Source organism: Cheilinus undulatus, linkage group 4, assembly GCF_018320785.1.
Source record: "Cheilinus undulatus linkage group 4, ASM1832078v1, whole genome shotgun sequence".
NCBI lineage: Eukaryota > Metazoa > Chordata > Actinopteri > Labriformes > Labridae > Cheilinus > Cheilinus undulatus.
The window spans coordinates 16,962,204-16,982,877 of NC_054868.1; the positions used below are offsets into that span (position 1 = coordinate 16,962,204).

General features: G+C 42.9%; 1 protein-coding gene across 1 annotated transcript in view; it reads right to left on the bottom strand.

The window, feature by feature from the left end:
* Window positions 1–379: 379 nt before the first annotated feature.
* The window catches only part of LOC121508663 (B-cell lymphoma/leukemia 11A-like), a 39,154-nt gene continuing 18,859 nt past the window's right edge, over window positions 380–20,674 (bottom strand). Inside the window, exon 3 of the mRNA XM_041785654.1 lies at window positions 380–2,364. Within this exon, the coding sequence (XP_041641588.1) occupies window positions 380–2,364 (1,985 nt within the window). The remainder of the gene's footprint in view (window positions 2,365–20,674) is intronic.

Below are 20,674 nucleotides of genomic sequence, written 5' to 3' on the forward strand. Positions count from 1 at the left end.
GGATCTCATAACTCACTTTTTTTTATGTCAAAGAAATCAGAGTATCAACAGCAACACATGTACAACCAAACCCACCAGCCAAGGACAACTTTCTCTCTAAGTAGCCAAAACACACTGAGCATGCTGTCCAGTTACAAAAAATACAAAACGTGTAAATTATTGCACAATAGAAAGGCTCAAAAAGTTTTGCGTTTGATGCAATAGTATTGCCCCAATGATGGATCATGCATTTAGCTTTTTCCAGTGGGGATGATAACAGGGCTGTACCGTGTATTGGTGTATAACCCTGTTGTCCTTTCCCCTCACTTAGTGGCCAGTTAGCCAGGGTCACTTTTTAGCCGGGGGAGCTGAGACAGAGCTGCTGTACGCTGCTCTTTGACTACTCAGTCTTAATGTCATTTGCCAGTGGCCGGTCACTGTGCCACTTCTTCATGTGTTTCTCCAGAGTGCTGTATACACTGAAAGGCATGTGGCAGATTTCACATTTGTACACATCCTTGCCCATCTGTCCGTGGGTCTTCATGTGGCGGGTGAGCTTTGAGCTCTGGGCACACGCGTAGCTGCACAGCTCACACTTGTAGGGCCGCTCCCCAGTGTGACTGCGTCTGTGCACTGTCAAGTTGCTGCAGTTCTTGAACACCTTGCCACAAAACTCACAGGTGTCACTGCGCCGACCGTCCTTGGAGTTCGGCCTACCGTTCCCGCTGCCACCATGAGGAGTGCTGGCCCCACTTCCAGTGCCACTGCGTCCTGATGCAGCCCGTTCCCCATCCAGCTCGCCAGGCGGGGTGGAGAAGCGCAAGCTGCCGTTTTCTGAAGAGTGCTCAGATGAGGAAGCAAAGGGCGATTGTCGGGAGTCCCCACCTGTGAAGCTGATGAAAGGGTCCTTGAGTTGTCTTGAGGCAGCGTAGCCAGCGAGCCACTGGGAGTAAACGTTTTCCGTGTTTGGGATGGTGGGCGTGGGGGGGTCAATGTCCTTCTCCACCTTGATGCGTTTGGACAGGGGACTTAGAGATCCGGGGCTGACTCCTCCACCCAGCAGCTTCCTGGACAGGCTGTCAGAAGATAGCGGGCCTAGGCCATTGACAGTGGTTGCAGTTCCATCATCTGCTCGGTCAGACTCCATGGCTGAATCCTCATCACCGCGGTCCCGAGACAAGCTACGGCGGTGTGGGTGCAGGGCATCACTGTTCTGGTGGTGACGGGCGCCTTCCAATCGCAGGCTAAAACGATAGTCGTTCCTTTCATCTGCTTCTTCCACTCTAGGCTTGCTCTCCATTTCCTCCTCCTCCCCCTCCTCCTCTTCTTCCTCTTCTTCTTCCTCTTCCTCCTCCTCCTCTTCCTCCTCCTCATCCTCATCTTCCTCCTCTTCTCCATTTTCAGACATCAGGCCATTGTTTTCACTCTTGAACTTGGCAACAACTGACTTAAGGGCATCTGTGGCACTGCCCATCAGTTCGCTTGTACTGGGTTCTGGGGAGCTTGCCGTTGAGAGGCCATCATCTGACTTGGTGTTCAGTGCCGACGTCTTGCTCTGACAGTGTGTTTTCATGTGTCGTTTCAGTTTGCTGGCCTGAGTGCAGGCATGGTTACAGAGGTGACACTTAAAGGGCTTTTCACCCGTGTGGCTACGCCTATGAACTATTAGGTTACTCTGGAACTTGAAGGTCTTCCCACAGAATTCACAAGACTTTGCCTTGAGTGGAGTGCCTGGTTGGGCCACGTTTGACACAGGATTTGGGGTGGATCGTGCGCCAGAGGGTGACTGAGAGGTGGAAAGGGGAGGAGTAGCTGAGAATGGAGGCTTAGAACCTGGTTGAAATGGCTGCAGCAGCCGTTGCATAGGGCTGGGCCTGTTAGGGGAAAGAGGCGGTGAAGCCCCACTTGCATTTCCAGCCAGCTCACGTAGACGCCTAGAGAAGTCCATGCTTGGAGGGGCTTCTAGTGGCACTGAGTTTAGCCTCATCACCCTGTCAAAAGCGCTGGGATGGTGGGTTGCCAGGGCCAGGTCGTCAGGGCTGAGGTGGTGACGTGGTGGTGGGCTGAACAGTGGTGGAGTTCGGGGGTAGCGACCTTCACGAGGCGTGGATGCTGAGTCCCGACCAGAACCGGAGCCAGGCATCCTCAGGAGGCTGTATGGACTGCCGTCAGCCAAGTGGACGGCATGGAGGGGAGGCTGGGAGGAGGCACATTCACCCCCCATCCCAGGGGCTGCAGCCACGCGGGGGGTGAGGGGGCTGCCAGGTTCGCTCTCCAGGTAGATGCGGAAACCGTGGGTGTTCTGGGCATGCTGGAGCAGGAACCAGGCACTGGTGAAAGGCTGCTTACAGGTGGTACAGGTGTAGCTGCTGGGCTCATCTTTATCTACAAAAGGACACACAGAGAGGAAAATATTTCAATTAACCTGTTCAAATGCTTTAGCAGCTTTCTAGAACAACTAGCTGGCACCTCAGAATTACACAATTATTTTTTAAAAAATTATGACACTTTGGTTAATTGAGGCTTTAGAGAAAAAATTAAATGTGAAGATCAAAAACAGAGAGAATGTGTCAGCAACAAGCATTTTGTAATTTTGACACTATGGGTTCACTTTTATTCCTTTTTTAACAATGAAAGAGATATGTGCATTTCATCAGCGAATATTTTCCTTTTTTTTTTTTTAAACATTTCACTGGTACAAGAAAAGAAAATCATGAAACCCAACAAAAAATATTCTTGCCAATATTTTTTGTTGGGTTTCATGATTTTTGAATATGTCTACATTTAGAAAGCTGCAGTTTTTTTTTTAAAGTATTATGCCCTGATGTTTAAAAATTTAAGAATGCACTTTTTTCAAACTGAATTAATTTAAATCAACTCCTTTGGGATGACACTTGACAGAGGAATACATAAAACAATAATCAGAGATTTCTCAGGCTGCAAATTCACAATTTACACAGCTGAGAAGGCAAAGAAATATTTGAAACAATAATTGACTTTCAATAGCACTTGCACACTGACCGGAGATTTGCCTGACAATGCACGCCTAATCTCGTTAAACACATTCATCTCCTCTCCAGTGCTCTGTTTACAGAATTAGATAGGCTAAAGTGGGACATGTATCTGATGCTGCATATTAATGCTGAATACAAATAAGAGGTCACATGTTAATAAATTGTAGCAGTGTTTATCACAAAAAACCCACATTGACAGTTAAAAGAAGCAAAGGGGAAAATTGTGTTGTGCCATGTTTGTGTGTGGGTGGGGAGGCTCCTGTGAAAATGCATTTCAAGCATTACTTTTCTATTTCTGATATTTCATGCTTTGTGGATTTATTTAAATCCTCTCAGGTGAAAAGAAAAGGAGAAGGGGAAAGCAGAAGTGAGAGATATGCAAAATAAGAAGCATCCGCCACTTGCAAATGTGCTCCCCCTTTCATCTTTTAGCTTTCTTATCCTTTCTTCTCCTTTTTCTTTTTTCACCGCAGGGTATTTTTCTAAAGTCATTTGCAGACACTGAACCCACAACCATGGCCATACTGTGTTAAAGAGGGAGAACAAGGCAGAGGGAGGAGGGGAGACTGGCCATATGTGTTTGTGTATATTTTGCATCTATAAGTGATCCCTAAGATGGTGGATGGACAGTGTTGCATGTTTAAAGCCCGCTGTGGTTGAAAGACAAAAGGGGTGAAGAGGGGGCAGGAAGAGAAGATGGCTGCTGTTAGAAAAAAGGGATGTTGGATGGAACGGACTGGTGGTTTGTGCTTCTACTTTCGATCTCATGTGTCCACGGCCACAGTGGCCCCCCACCGAACAATCTCACTTAAAGACCAGAACGCGGCATAAAATGTGCACCCAATCAAACCTCTACGCAAACCTTTTTCTCTTGACTGAAAAGAGTTGGAAGGAGGGTATACTGGTAAATTATGGATCATTACAATCTGCAAGAATTACAGTTAATTGCTGCCACCTGCGAGGGGCTTTGACCCACTATGGAATTTTTCCATCATAAAAAAGCCATTTGCCCATACACGCTTTTTGCTCCCTCTCTCATAAGCACAAATAAAATGTGCCCATTACATTGGCTTAGGCTGTATGTATGTTTCCTGATTATGTGTGTGTTTTTACAGCTTTAAATAGAAAGCCCCAAATCACTCGTAAAATGGTTGCAATAACCTGGCCTCTCCTGTTCACTTTGCTTTGATTTGCATCCCATACACACTTCCTCCTCCCTGTTTTAATGTGTGAGCAAAGACTGTATGCGTAAAAGAAGGATAGTGGATTATTTTTTTTCTATTATTATAAAGGGGGAGTTGAATCAAATGCCATCTTTCAATGCAGCTACTGTACGTCCGTCAGAGAAAAGAAAGCAGTAAGGGATCATGGAATTAAAGGAAGGAAGCAGAAGAAAAGATGGGTAAAAAAGTAGGGAGAAAACTGTGGCATGAACAGGGCATATCTAATTACAAGTCGTTACATATCTGAAGGCCACAAGATCGATGTCAGTCAGTTAAAAACCAGTAATCGATAAGCTTCCTTGTGTATCAGAAAAAGCAAGTCTTTTGTGTTTGGAGAAACCATTGATGGGCATCAACAAGGCAGACAAACACAGACTCACAACAATGACAAAGAAGATATCTAAAGCCCACCGTTGTCCTTCATAGCTTTCCTCAGAGGAATGGTAGGACAGTTATTCAGAATGAGAAAAGACTTTCTGACAAGGCGGTTGATGGCCTTGAAGTATTTTTTTTTTCTTGCCAGTTAGAGGAGAACTGTGTAAGGGACGAGGGATGATCTTATAAATGAGTATGTCCTCTAATGGAATAAAGGAGAGCTCCCTCTCACTCTCCGCGTCTGTTTCTCTCCTTCCATTAACTCCAAGTCTGTGGAGAGTTAGGGCTGCAGAGCAAGAGAGCTGCACAGCTAATGCTGGATCTCCAGGTCCCTTTGAAATCGGATCAGCAGAGAGGAGAAACCACACTGACAACCCCTTAGCTGCCATTTCATGGCAGAGGCTGAAGTAGGGGACTTTGGGAGAGAGAAGGCAGAAAGCACATAGGAGAAGTTAGAGAGGGCAGGGGGATCATGGACAGAAAGAGAAGAGGAACGCTAATCATGGAAAATGGAGAAATAGAAAGAACTGAAGAAGAGAAAGAGGCCAACATCTCCTTCAAAGCAGTTTCAGCACATTGCAACACAAAGCAGAAGGAGGCTATTATGGAGTCTTATGGACACTGCTATCAGGCAGAGAATATGATCCAGGGATCATGCAAAAAGCACAAGGCCAACTGGTGCAAGGGCAGCAGGGTAACGATGGCGCCTTGAACAGTAGATGTGGCAGCCTGCGGCTGCTGGCGTTACATTCACAGAGCTGTCCCAGACAACAGAGCTGACCAGACAAAGCAAAACACACATGCACACATACGAGGCCAAGGCTTCATGTACTCTTTGCTCATGCAGATTGCTCCATTGTTTAGTGACCCAACCCCCTAAAGCCAGTCTCTCACACACACTCTGTGACTCTCAATCACTGCACACACGCACATGGGCAGCACACAGCCCCCTTTCCCCTTCATTGCTTCATCCCAAACACAGCCACAAACACAAACAAACGAAACAACAGATGCCAAGATAGCCATGACCTTGACCTATTGTTGCTAGGTTAAGCCACCGTATTCACACATCACTTATTTTCTTCTGGCATCTTCTTCAGGGTAAATACTATTATAATGTAGTTCTAGCACTGCTCAAAACTGAATTTTCATCATCTCACCCCTAATTAATTACTAAACAACTGATAGATAGGTGACATTTTTAGGAACATTGGGCCATATCACTACATATTTGATTACCTACTGCTAACCATTTAATAACAGCTAAAGAAAACATTCAATGACTTAGATCATGTTTCCCATGGTGTTGCATGATTTTATCAAATGGTAATATTTGGCCACTTCCTTCACAATATTAGCAATAATATTGTGGCTGCTGAGTGAATACTTAAAACACTGTCTTAAACCCCTACTCGTATTTGAAGCAGAGTTTGAAGCCCACCAATGGTGCTCACATTGAAAATGCAGGTCTCAAAGTAACTTTAAGTGTGACAGGGAGAGAGGCGGATGTGAGGCAGGTTTTTAAGGTAAAGGTAAACAGGCCCAACCTGTCAGTAAGATCAACCACGGAACATCAAGTCAAACTTGTAGCCTAAATAGAATTACAACAGGACTCTTAAAAATCATGATATGAGCCATTCAGACAATAAACATGTTCATTTAAACAGTAGTGTGGCAGTTAGGAGTGAAAAAATTGCATTAACCTTTCATCTCTCAGTCAAAGTCACAATCCAACTGCTCTGCCTACTCTCTAAAACTTTCTTGCCATCCATCCATGAGTTAGCAGACTTGGCTTGGCCTCTGTGTTTTTTGTTTTGTCCTTGACCGAGCCTCGTCGTGGGCTCAGGCCCCTGTGCTGTGACCACGCAGCTCTCTCTGATATTGGTCATTTAGCTAATGGAGGAACAAGCTAACAGGATTAGCACACAGGGCTTCCAAAAGGAGAAGAGGGAAGAGGAAGGAACAGTGAGGGGAGACACAGAGGGACACAGCATGTCACTCCCATTTTCCAAAGTTATCAGTCGCCCGGGCTCAGGAGCACTCACACACACCTGAAAAGTGATTATGCTAATAGCAGGGCTTTGCCAATATTCATAAGTGTTTATAGGTGTTGGAGTGAGTGCTTTGGGAAGACACAGGGTTGTCAATACAGTGCCTCTTAAGAGTGCCTGAGCCGTAACTGGCGTTAATGTGATTACTACTCTGTTTATGTCATTAGGGTATTCACAGTCAGGGATTGGACAGGGGTGAAGGGTGAATCAGGAGAGGACGGGTGGAGGAAGAAGGTGGGGAGGCGGTAGAGGCTCTACGGTACCCATTAGAGCTCTTCTTGCAGCATTTTCTAAATGCACTCTGTTGTGCATGACTTTCACTTGACTTTAAGGGCTCAGTTGGAAAGAAATGCAAGGAAATTAGTGAATATTATAAGGGGCTTTAGAGGTTTGATTCACTTACATTACTATTGTGTTTAATAGTGTTTCCAAGCTTGCACAAAAATCCTGATAATTTCCCAAAACTTTTGGTCCGAGCTGCTTGTGTGAGCACAAACAGATTTTTCTGTCTGACTTTACTTGGAATTTTTCCTCCTTGCCGCCCAGTACATTTTGGTTTACTAGTATCAGAAGATGAAGAGTGTGATTATGTTTATATACTTCAGCAACATGGAACTGACACACAACCTGTGTACAATCATTGTCCTGCCCCTTGAGATACCCTTCATGACCCACCTGACAGAGATACTCTCCCGCTGTGGGATGCATGTGTGCACAGCTAACTCAGGAAGAAGTTTTTAGGACTGGCTTTACATGTAACCAAACCTGTCACAAGTGTTTGAATCTACCAGGAAAGAAATACCTGCAGAGCAGCCAGCTGGTCTTGACCTCCCTTCTCTATCCCTCTGTTTGTCTGGTCTCTCTGCCACAGCAGCAACACAACCATGCTCATACACTCACTTCTTTGTCCCAGGCCAGACTGGTTGTGGTGCGCTGAGCCACTGGCCACAGACAAAAGGCTTGTTTGACCAACACTTGTTCCTGAGACAAAGCCGGATGCAGGAAATACGGTTTACTAAACAGAAAGCCAGCCGGGGAAAAGGACAGGCTTAAATCCCATGCAGCCCCTTTTTACAAGTCTGATGTGGGCCTGCAACGCTGGCTGGTGTTAGAGTCACACATTGCACAAGTGGGAGAAAGCTGACCACAAACCAAAACACATATTACACACAGCAAGAAGCTAAAAGATATAGAAAGAGGCAGAAATTTAAAAAAAAAAAAAAAGAGAGACAGAGTTGAGAGCTAATGATGAGGACAGAGAGACTTTCTCAACCGGGACAAAAAAAAACTGAGCTGGCATGAACAAGCAAAAGGGGGAGGCAGATCTTCAGATAGAGATGCATGGTGGTCCTTCAGGGGTCTGTGCCCAGTATAAAGTAATCTGCTGGCTGTGGCTTTGTCTCCAATCAGACTTTCACACTTCTAAGCTTTCCTCTCGGCGTCTCCTTCTCCTGAAAGTTGATAAGAGCAACAGTGGAACTGAGGCGTCTGAGCCACTAAGAAACCATTATGGACAGATGGCACACACACAGAGCTCAATGAATGCTGCACCATACACAAAAGACAATGTGTGTGTGACAGACAGCTTTTTCTATGCATGTACTTCTGCATGCATAAGTGGTTCTTACACGGGCATGCAACAATTTTGGTGAATAAGAGTGTGTCTGTGTATAAATGCATTCATGTGGATGTGTGTGGACATTAGTATGTGATGCACTCGCTACAATCATTTCAAAATTAGCATCGCTCTACACTGTCTGTTTCCCGGTGTAACCTTAGTCTCTTTGATCTTTTCTCGGTTGAACTGTGTTTGAACTGACCATTCACCCACCCGTCCATCAGTCCATCCGACTCTCTATCCCTCCATCTATCCATCTATTCATCCACTCCAACTAAGCCCAGCTGGACAGCTTCGTGCTTGGGTGCGGCTTGGTCCGACAGACCTTATAATAGACCAGGACAGCAGTGTGTCTGATGCAGATCATTATTTGCTCTCTGCTTACCAGCGGCGGTGGGAGGCCGTATGCTGTTGTTTCTCATCCCAGCTCTAATGGTACAGTGAAAAGACCTCTGGGCTTCTAAGCTTAACCAGTCTAATTAAATGGACCATAGCTTATGTAAGCATCCACAGAGATTATTTATTGAGTTGGGATCCGCTTCACAGGATCAAACTGCCGTCAACAAAAGCCATGCTCAATGGAGAAGGTATTAAAAAAGGAGTGGAATCAAAGATACTGCAAACTGCCTAGTGTCAGTTTAAGCACACATATCCAGGTACATAAGACGACTTAATCAAGCAGGAGTATTTTTGGACTTGGGCAATATCCCAGATGGGTGAGGAGTCTCTGAGCACTTCAGAGGGGAAATGTGAAAGTGTTCTGTCAAAAGATACGTCTCAATAATCTGCAGCTTAAGGGGAGGAGAAGAGAGGAAAATCGGCTAATGAAGAAAATAACAGTAAAACAGAATGCAGAGGCACACAAAAGCACAAATATTTTTGCTTTCTTTACTTTCATGAGACAGGCTGCAACATTAAGATTAGATCGCCTGCTGTCTCTCCTTACAAGCATCATCCCTGTTTGAAGTGCACAGACAAGAAAGCCTCCGCAAGACATGAGGCCAGCAGCCTGAGCTTCACTATCTCTGCATAGCTCAGCCTGTGACAGGCTGGCGTCCCTGCAGAAAGGATGGAGGGGGACCAGGGAGGTCGACTAGCTGCACATTTCTGCATAAATCTCCAGATAGATAGCATCAGGAGAAGAGAAACAGGGGAGGGAGGCAGGCAAGCAGCAGAGGATGATAAGGCCCCCGGGGCAGGGCATTCGACACTGTCAAAACTGTTTCGTCTCTGGCTATTGGACGAGTGGAGCGCGTTATGAGCCTGCATACCATTTGCCAGGACGCGATACGGCTTCACCGGAGCATACAGGGCCCTGTATCTGACCTCCCAGCTTTCTCCCTCTTCAGCCTTCACAGACATGCAAGGAGCTGGACAGGACAGCACAAACACAGTATGGAGGAAGACGAGGGAGCTTTCATGTCGAAACATTACAATCGTATCTCCATGCAGTTGAAAACTAACAAGAAAAATGTCAGCTGACATAACATAGTCACAAAAAAGCAACACTGTGCCATAACAAACAAACTAAAAAAAAAAAACTAAAAACCTAATAAAAGAGCAAGAGTCCCAAATCAAAGCCCATTAAAAATGACAGGACAGCAAACCTGACTGTTTTTATACAATGAAGTGATGACTTTTGGTTTTTAAAAAACAGACATGTTGGGGGGTTTTATTCCAAAAACACATTTGTGGTGCAAAAAAAAAAAAAAACTCTAAACTTATCATGTATTCCAACCTGAATTTAGATTGCACAAAAGGGCAGGAACTTCTGTTTTCATGCCCCGATGCAAGTGACAGCCAAGACGGGAGACGTCATGTTTTCAGACTGTCCATCCATATGTGCATCCGTCTGGGCCATTTTTGTTGAACACGAAATCTCAAGAATCAGATTTTCTTTCAACTTTGGACAAAAGTTCACCCGTACTTGAGGATGAATTACTTAGATTTGGAGGTCAGAGGTCAAGGTCAAAGCACTTGTGTACATCCCTTGCTTATGAATGTGATATCTGCAAAAAACATTGAGGAATTTCCTTCAAATTTAGCACAAATGTCCACTTTGACTCAAGAGTGAACTGATAGCTTTGTGGAGTTGCGAGATTAAGGTCATTGGACCTTGTCTGTAACATTCCTACAAATCACACTACCACAGAAAACACCACAAACCCTTGTCATGGCCCTGATGAAAATTAACTGTCATCAAGGAGTGCAAAACAAGACCAAAATATTAGTGCTGGAATGGACAGTCAAAATCCATGAAAATCCACTGAGCATATGTATATCAGTATATCCATCAGTACATTAAAATGTACAATATGTAAAATTTGTGCAATGAAATGTCTATATTCATTTAATAAGTGACCATTCCTATGTTACATTTATGTTTCTTTTGAATCGAGGTCTTACAATATCACAAATATTTCAAAAGTTTTCAAAAGCAGAGAAAACTGTGATTTTTATTATTGTAACAGGACGTGTCTTGCTAAGGAGGCTGCCACCGGTAGCAAGTTCAATCACTTACACTCATCCTCTATAACAGTGGTTCTCAAATGGAGGAGCAGGACCTTAAAGTGGGTCGCAAAGCTGTTGTCAGTGGGTGGGAACATGTTGGCCAAAAGTCTCTGAAGTACTGAAGTCCTTAGTGGATAATTTACTCTTTAACTGTGATCATGGGTAGATGTAAATATTTTCTTAATATTTTAACTAATTTATCTCCTTTTCTTGAAATAACAAAGCTGTTTTACTCATGATAATGGAGTAATTCCTCAAGATCAAAAATCAGAATGTAAAACTTGTTAGTTTTTTCCTGTTGCTTTTTTCAATTGTGTGTTTTGTTCCATCCAAGATTCTAACTGCAAAACTTTTCGTTGTAAAAATAAGATTTATGGAGAATTTTTTAAATTTGGGTCACAATTTGTCATTTAAGCCCCAGTGTGTCCTTAGGCTAGACCAATTGAGAACCACCGCCCTATAACATGGTACCCTGCCTCTACTCAGCATCTCCAGGGAGTAGAGATCACCACTGCTCAATGCTGATGTTTTGTTTTCATTCATAAATTTCTCATAATGAGCGAGAAAAAGAATTTGAAAGTGCACTTCTGGTATCCCAGAGCACATGCCCTGGGACTCGGTTAGACTCTGGATTAGATTCCAGCACAAACATGGAAGTGCACTTTTAAGTGCATTTTTAATTTATTACAAGAAATTTATGAATGAAAGGAAAACCCCAGTTTCTGTTGAGAGAATACACTGAAGTACTATTTTTATTGAACTGATTCCTTAATTCAAAAAAAGAAGTAAACCGTAGAGATGGGTGGAGCTGTTCACCACCGGGATGTACTCGTCAGATTCTATTGTTGTTTTGACTGAGAGCCCAGGGGCATGGAATTTTACATATCCTGTGTTGGAATCAATTCAGTATTGTATTGTGAGTGCATAAAAATGAGTATTTTACATTTAGATTAATTTCACAATTTTTCTGATTAAATAAGTTTAAAGAAAATATTTGTTTAGACTAAAAATAAAGACTTAAGTAAAAGAAATTTTTATTGACAAAACTGGAATAAATTGCCCTGAGTTTTCTGTCAGCTTTAACCAGACAAGTTAGAAAAGATAAAAATGACTAAAATAAGACTAAAACTAAAAGGCATTCTAATCTAAAGCCCTATTTCCACAAGATTAACATTGCCTGGGGACCTCTGGTCATTTTTAATGTTAATGTAGGACATCTATGTTTTTAATCCCATGCGAACCAATCATGTCTGTTATTTGCGGGGTAAAAAAAAAAACATTCAGTGATTAGGCTTCAACAGCAGATCTGTGCAAGGAGGGCTGTTGTTGGTGCATAACAATCCAAAATTAATAGTGCATAGTAAAATCTACAACTGCATAAAAACTGTTCAAATTACAGGAGAGGTTCATAGTTAACACAAGATGTCTCACTCCCCCATTGATAAACAGGAGGGATGTTTAACTTTCTCAGTCTCCTGCTTATCCCATGTAAATACACTACACCCAACACTGACGTCAGGGGGTAATTTACAATTTATCAGATGTCCACAGGTAATAGTAATCCCATGCGAATAGCACTTAAGACTACATTTAAAACAGCTGCCAAAATTAACACTGTACTCCCCAACACACACACACACATACATGCACACTCAAATAACAAAAAGGTTGGCAAAGATAAAGTAGAGGAAGGAAAAGCAGAGGACGGTTTTCTTCCCACTCAAAAGGAGTTGGGTGGCACGTCTGAGCCAACTATGTTGAATAAATAAGTGATTGAAAGAGAGAGGAGGAGCAAGATAAATATATATGAGAGGGAAGGGTGAGTGAGAGAGAAAGAGAGGGAGGGACTAGAGTTAAAGGGGGTAGCCGGGGTTGGGGAAGTTTCCTGATCTACAGGCACAAACCTGCAGGCAGGCTAACTCTGAGCCCATGGCAGTCAGGACATACACACACAATTCTCTCTCTCACATACACAAGCAGTCACTTACACATACACTGAGTGAGTCTGTCTGTGCAAACACTCCAGCCTGTCTTGAGGATAGGGTCATTCCCTCTTCCTCATGCTCTCGGTCCCTCATGCAGCCTGCATGCTCCTTTGTTTCTGCTCCTTCTATCACGCTATTTCCTGAACACGCTCTGATGACAGCGCTGAGAGAGGTTAAAGTGGGTCTGTCTTTGACAGTCGTACACACCTCTTAAATTCTCTGCCCTTGGCCTGTAGCACACACAAACACAAATACTTTCTCTAAATCTACTATTTAAACACCCATGCTGGATACACCTCCAGTCTTTAAGATCTGGACCCAGGCAGATCTCAAAATTTGCACTAAAGGCGAGTTTGGAAGCCAGATAAACTTTGTTCATCTACAATACCACATTTTCATGATTTGGTCTTTAAGTGGATCGATTAGGAAACAAAAGTTTCCACTAAGGTTGACCATTGGTTGCTTGAAGTTGAAGATGCTACAGAAGCCCCAGGATCTCTTAAGCATAGGCCATTATTTAGACACCAGTGAACAAGGGCTGTTTGAAACATGCAGTTATTTTCACCCTGTCCTACCACCTCAGGGTGAAAGGACCAGGGCATGTGAGCTTGGGCCAACCATAGCAGCTCGTTATGCATAGGAGCCTGGAGGCATTGTGGAAGGACATGGCACTTTAAAACAAGAGGGCCAGTGTGTTGGAGTGTCCCGTGGCCCGGAGCTGTGGAGGCTGAGGGTTTAACACGCGTCCCATCTGCTGTGTGTGACTATGCACACGGTGGTCGAGTGGTTAAGAAAGCATCAATAGCCAGACTCTTTAGATCGAGGGGTATCTCAGGGTCAGATGGAGTCTGCAAATTCATTTTTCTTGGAAGCAGAGACACTGGAAGTTAGGAAAGATACGCTTAAACAAGTTCTGACCACAGAACTGAAGTCTGGACATTAAAACAAAATCTTTAATGAGTTCAGTGCGTTGTTTTAAGATGGAAATATCTCATACATCATAATTTACCCCATTAAATTATCTGCAATGCCCTTACCAGTAGGTTCTGAGAAATACAGCTCCCCGATCTTGGAATAAGGACACAGCCACTCACACTGAGACCTCAGTGCCCCCAACCCACCACCATCCATGCATCCAACCCTCCACTCTGCGCTCTATTATTAATTCATTGAGGAGAAAACAGTGCTGGGCCACTTCTCCACCCCAGCACTTTCCAAATCCTGATTAAAATTGCAAAATGGCCTCCTGTTCAGCCCTAATTCAACCCCTTCAGGACATTGTGACAGAAGCAGGAAGAGACATAGTGCAGTAAGGAAGTGGTCAGATATCAAGTGACCTACAAATGTTATCTTAAGTGCTCCTCTGCTTAATGCAAGAACTTGACAATAAATCTGCTCAGAGTGCCCTAGGGGCCTGACCCAAATCATGGACACACCCTAATGCCATGCTGTTTTGGACAAATGCCCCCAAATGACTGCTGAGTCAAGGTTGCACTGACACTACAGGGCATGCTATTCTTTCAGATGACAGAAGACAGTACTCCACATGCCAAAGAAAAAGCAGGTGGGTTAGCACAAGGTGAAGGTAGTCAGTTAATAACTATGTAACGTTTATCATCGATAACAGTCCATAAGATGGATGGGACATATGCTTGGCAACAGCAGACCACGCTCCACACAATTCCTCATCTCCGAGGCTCTCCGTACCAGATTCCTGCCTGCTAATTGAAGACATATGGCCTGATCAGCCACTATAGCAATGAGAGAGGGAGATGGGAAAATGGTCGACAATAGGGCCAAGTAAAAGTTAACAGAGAGCTTTGCTTCTCTGTCTTCCACCAGCAGCAAAAAGTGCATCTATGTCACTGATAACTTAAATCCTGTAAGCCCTTATAAGAGCAATGTGAACTCATGTTTAACACAGCTGTCTTTCGGTTACATCCTGTGCATATACACACACCGTCACTGGCCTGTTAAAAATACAGCATGTGGACCCTTCCGCTTATTCTCCCTAGAGGTGTGTCTGCAACATGCATAGGTCCAGGCAGTAGCGAGCGTGATATTAATTAAGTTAGCCAACCTGTAGGTTCCTTTGTGCCCAGCTGTAGAGCATAAATCAGGCTTTTAACGAGGCTAGGGCCCTAAGATCTCAAACCGTGCTGGAATGCTACCTGCACAGCCATGCCAAAAATCTGTCTGGGTCTAGGCCTCCTATAGATCACTATGTTTATAAGGGGGGCTAGCGAACCTACCCTGGGGAGGGAAGGAGGGGAGGGTGGAGCAGAGGAGGAGAAAAGGAGGGTGCCAAAGGCGGGGGCAAGAGCTATTTCTATTGGGTCATCAGGTTTAAGTAAACATGAGGGATGTTGGTGTGTGAGTGTGTATGCATGTGAGTTGCACTACAAAAGTTGTAATTTGTTATGAGGACTCTATAGGAAGCAAAGGAATGATAAGTCTGATGGGACTAATAACAAAAGATAAAGACTTCAGATAAAGGAGGAGGATGTCAGTAACAGGTACAAACTCCTCCAGAAAACAGTAATAATAAATTCCTCCCTTCAGTAAAAAAGGGCAGAATGAGCCTTTAGTCTTTGAGTGGAGTTGATTAGCAGGATATTTGTGAAGAAAGCCTGTGTGTCTTGGTGACAGAGGGATTTATACTCAGACAGCTGCAGAACAGGACACATGCATGTACAGACTGAATTACTTGTTGAACAGCACTGAGTCCACCTTCAAGTCATCGTTTCTGCACACAGTCCATGAACTCAGACATTCCATAACAGGCAGTGGCAAGACACTTAAGCACTTATACAACACATGCAAAAGCATAATGCAGATGCACATTTAAACCCATGAGGACAGATAATACATCAAAATAAAAACAGAAAAGCGTCAGAGCAATATGCAAAATTCTTCTATGTGCATAAGTAATGCCTACTCTCCTGGAAGGCTCACCACCTAACCAAGCGTATATAAATAAGCTGGTTTGAAAGTGTGGAAATTTGGATTAATGACTGATCAGGGATGGTGGAGCTGGTTTCTCGAGCAACACTCCGCAGCACCACCTGAGATTTATTGGCCAGATGTTTGTGCCATTGCTTCTCTAACAGACTATAAAACTTCATTTACAGAGGCCAACAGTGGAGACTCAAAGCGGTGCCAACATGCAAGAATTTGCTGTGCTGATGCAAATGTCAACTACAAATAATTAAGAAAAGTAATTAACAAACAGCTTTTGTTATGGGAAATACAGTGCACCCTTGCAGCTTTTCTCATTCCTTTACTCATTGCCCTTTCTTCTCTCTCATGTCACTTCTACAACGACAGGCCTGACAGGAATGTAACTCCACTCCCTGGCAACATGAAGTCAGGTTCTCAAGATCCACCCTGTCATTTTGAGAGGGGCTGACAACCTCTGAGTGACACTGAGGTCGCAGGGGCATCGACCCCAGTGGACTGCTTGTGTTGCATTCCGAGAATTGAACTTTGTAGGTTTGCACAAGGTCAAACTGTAAAGACCTGATATGCTCATTCCATACATGTCGAGCTTTTATGGCTCAGACATACAGACAGTCCAAAGAGCTTTAGAGACAGCCAGACAGCAATCTTTTGAACCTTTGACACAGCCCTATGGATATAGAAAGACATAAAAAGATGTGTTTGCTTAAAATACATTGCCTTTATTGCTCTCGTCTGGTTTCATCACCTTTGCAGTACACACAGGGGAAGTTGATGAAAAGAGGAATTAAGGGCAGTGAAAGAACAAGGATATTATCCGAAGGGGAAGGGGTGTAGTTGAAGGGTTTGAAGAATGGCATAAAAAGCAGTAGAGAGCAGAGAAGGAAAAAACAAAAGAGTGGTGGACAGCTTTACACTGCAGCACCCCATTCTAGATTACATTAGTGGCAGCTGCTTCCTTTGTGCGGTTTTATGGCCTGGCCCCAAGAAAAAGCTGCTAAAATTTCATTTAATCTGCTGCAGAAACTCAAGAGTCCGTCAGCCACTCAAACAAGGGCGCCTAAAAGCACAGTGCTCTCAGATATCTGAAGCAAAATAACACTAATAATATCTCTCTCTGTGGCCGTACAGGCAGACATTTTGTGTAACCAAAGAGGGCTCGCCTGTGCCACCGGTGCATGGGAAACTGGCCTGCTCTTCGAGTCCAGGGGCAGGCCCTTAATGGTGGGTGAGAGAGCCAGACAACATTCCCTCTTTTCCCTCCTTCTCTTCCTCTTTATCTCCACCTCCTGTTCATCCTTCCAAGTCATTAGCTTATGCTAATCACTAAAACTACCAAGAGTGACCCCCAATTTCATTTAGTATGCCACTATGCTTAACAGCAGATGACAACGCAGCTGCTATGGCTGATTTATGAAGGTAAAGTAATTGTAAGACTGAGCCTATATTGGTTGCTAATTTGCATTGGGTGCCCACACACTCAGACAAATTGAAGAAATAAAATCCAGTTCTGCTTTCACATGAAGTCAGCACAGACACTATTTCTTTCTATTTCTATTTTCTCTCATTTCTTTAATCTTTGTAAAAATAAGGTTGTTGCATTTTCAAAACTTTGATACTTTTCAGTATCTCTGTTATCTCTGTTAATCAGGAGGCAAAGGTAGGCAATCACCTGGGGCCCCAACTGGTAGGGGCCCCGGAACACAATCTCCAGTTTTCTTCCAGATTCAGTTTGGTTAAACATGACCAAAAAAAAATCCAAAATGGAATTGTTTTTCTTTGAGTAAATTGTTATTTTCGTACATTTTTAAATAAATTATTTTAAATTTGTACAATACAATTTTTACCTTATATTCTAAAAAATATTTACTTTATATTATCTTATGTATAACTTTATATTTTTTCATCTAAATTTGTATGAATTTGTGAATATAAAGATGCAAAATTAGCATCATATACACTAGGTCTGATATAATTGGTTACTTGATGCCCTTTTAGAGTCTCCAAATAAACATTCTGAAATCCCATGGGCATTTATGTTCAATTAACCTTGCTAAACAGTCATTTAGGTTGCTTTTGCATCAAGTTATGAGAAGTACTTTCTTTGATAAATAAGAATAAAAAAGGGGTAAGTACAATGGATGTCGAGGGCCTCACGTATGTGTTTGCATATGGCCCCAAAGTTGCTAAATCCATCACTGGATTTATATCGTACTGAAATTTAAAAAAAAAAAAAAATTAGATTTTAAGTTATATTTTTAAGTAAAAAATGCTGGAACCCATAGAGAGAAAAGAAGCCGTCAGATTGGGAATATCTGTCAAATATTTATGCAATTTGTTTATTTAAGAAGAAAGGATCAAATATTTGCCACCTGGAACTTCAAATTTATTTGATCTGTGTTGAAACAGGTATCAGTATTCTTTGATTTAGATCCGTATTATATCTAAGTTTAAAATCCTGGTATCATTCATGGGAGGACTAGTGGGGAAAAAAAAAATAAAAATAGAAATACACACTCTATACAAAAGATCAGTCTGTAACTTCTCAAATATCTAAACAACAAAATACTGTGAGGACCACAATTTAAAAAGCTAATTTAAAATGAAGAAAATGTTGGAATTCAAGTGTTATTCCTATAAACAACTGTTTTATCTCAACTGCCTACTCAATATCCTGCTCCAAAGACCCTGATATGCAAAGGTAAACACTAAAGTAGCCCCACAACATCTTGCTGGACGAGGTAGCCTGACAGACAGGGAGTTTTGACAGCAGCAGTAAATGACAGAAAGCAGCTGTACAGGCGGCGGTTAGGGGGCAACTTTCTTCCTATGCTTTTACTCCAGAATAACATGTCCACGTTTGTCCACATTTTATTCTGATAAAGTGAGGAGGAGGAGAAGAAGAAGGGCTGAGGGTCAGGAGGGAGAAGGGCTAGTTTGCTGTTTGATTCCTCGGCTATAGCTCAAGGCAAGAACAAGAGGAACAGATGAGGAAGAGATGCGAGGGGCCCCTTTCCTTTCGACCTCTCAGATAATAAGATGGCAGGAGTGAGGAGGACTTAGGGGATAGGGGAAGGAAGAGGGAACTGGGGGGAGCCAGAAAAAGTCGAACGCTCTACGCAGATAGAGATACATGAAGGTTTCTGTCCAAACAAGTTCTCTGCATCCTCAGATTAACTGCTAACAACATGAAAAAAGTGAGTAAGGCTCTTTTACCCACAGGAGCAGGTCTAACTCGCACGTGGCTCATCCCTTCAGGTTCAGCTTTAGCTAAATACTCGCTGCCATGTGTCTGAGGAAAATGACTGTGAAGTATGGCCACCATTTACATGCATAGAAGTGGCAGTTGTGTTAGTTCTGCACAACAGGCAGGTTTTTCTCTACAGTTTCAAATAAACAGGATTCTCAAAATTACTGCAATGCCAGATGAATTTTTGTTACTTGCTGAGCATGCTTAGTTGTGTGAAAAGCAAAACAATTTTGAAAAGTGGTAATTTACTTCACATTATTGGTGCTGGACCCTTTGTTTATACTAGAAGCACAAGCAACTGCCGGACAGGAGTGACTGAATGATATCAACTCTGAGTTCATTATAGTTTACAATAGGAAATGTCTCACAAAAAGTAGAGGAATGTTTGACACCTCAGGTGTTTGTATGGTAAATTCAGCATCTCTGAAGCCTAAGGTGGTTTATACCAACATGTTAAATGTGGTTCAATGTGCTTCAAGTGTACCATATTGAATGTCTTACTGACTGATATTCTAAACTAAGCTAGCAAGCTGCTTGTTGTAGCTACATCATTTGTAGTGTGATGCAGCTGGACTAGATAACAAGAACCTTGGCTTGTAATCTTGATGCTAACACATAATGAAATAGCCAAAACCATGCTAACCAGATAAGCATGCCAAGCATTGTGATTTGAATGAAATGATCAACAAATATGGAGCACACAGTGTTGACAGATTGTGTGGCTTTCTATCCAACTGCAGTTTTGTGTCAGATTGTGCTAGTAATAATGGGCTTGAGTCGGGTCAACATAATTAGGCCTGGTTTTTCATTGTATCGTAATGGATTGGAAAATTTAACAATTATACTCATCATCCCATTCATCACTGTAAAGGTATGCATGTAGCTGAGCACACTCCGAGCATGTCTGTGGTTGTGTAAAGACGGGCACATATGTGAATACTTCCTACCCCAGATCACTAATAAGTGGATCGCGTTCTAGATCTGGACCCAAGTGCCAGGCTATCTAGACCCATGCGTATGTGTTATCTCATTCTGAGGAGCACTTCTATCACAACCTGTGATTTTTTACATTTACGGTGATCTATCTTGTCTTGCAGCTTCTCCTGTCTTAATGATAACGATGTGATGGTACTCAGCAAATCAGATGCTTCACTGAGACAAGGAACAGAGTGAGCCTCTCTCACATAACTGAAGAGAAAGGACTATTCGTCCCATGGGCAGATGAAACCAACCTCATATGTTTCAAAATGCTCATGATCTTTAAATGGGCTCTTATCAAACATTACTACAAGTAAAAAGCAAACCGCTTTCACTTTAACCACACTGAAATCTAATCTGAGGACAGAAAATAAATGAAACTAGAAAAGCACTCGGAGAGCGCAGACCTCCGCCATTAGCCCTATATCTCCCAATAGTAAAGAATCCTACAAAATTCCTGGATTCAGACGGTGATCCAGATCACTCCCAAAATCTAATCAGTTCTTCCTTATGCCATTTCTGACATTTCCTGAAAATTTAATCAAAATCCGTCCATAAGCTTTTGAGTTATATTGCTAACAAACTAACAAACAAACCCTCCTGATCACATAACCTCCTCGGCGGAGGTAATTAAAGAATAATATAATCAGTGGCAATCATTTTCTGAACAGAAGTGTTTCCTTAAAGTTGTTTTGGTTTTAAGTCTTCATATAATTCTCTACCTGACTCCAA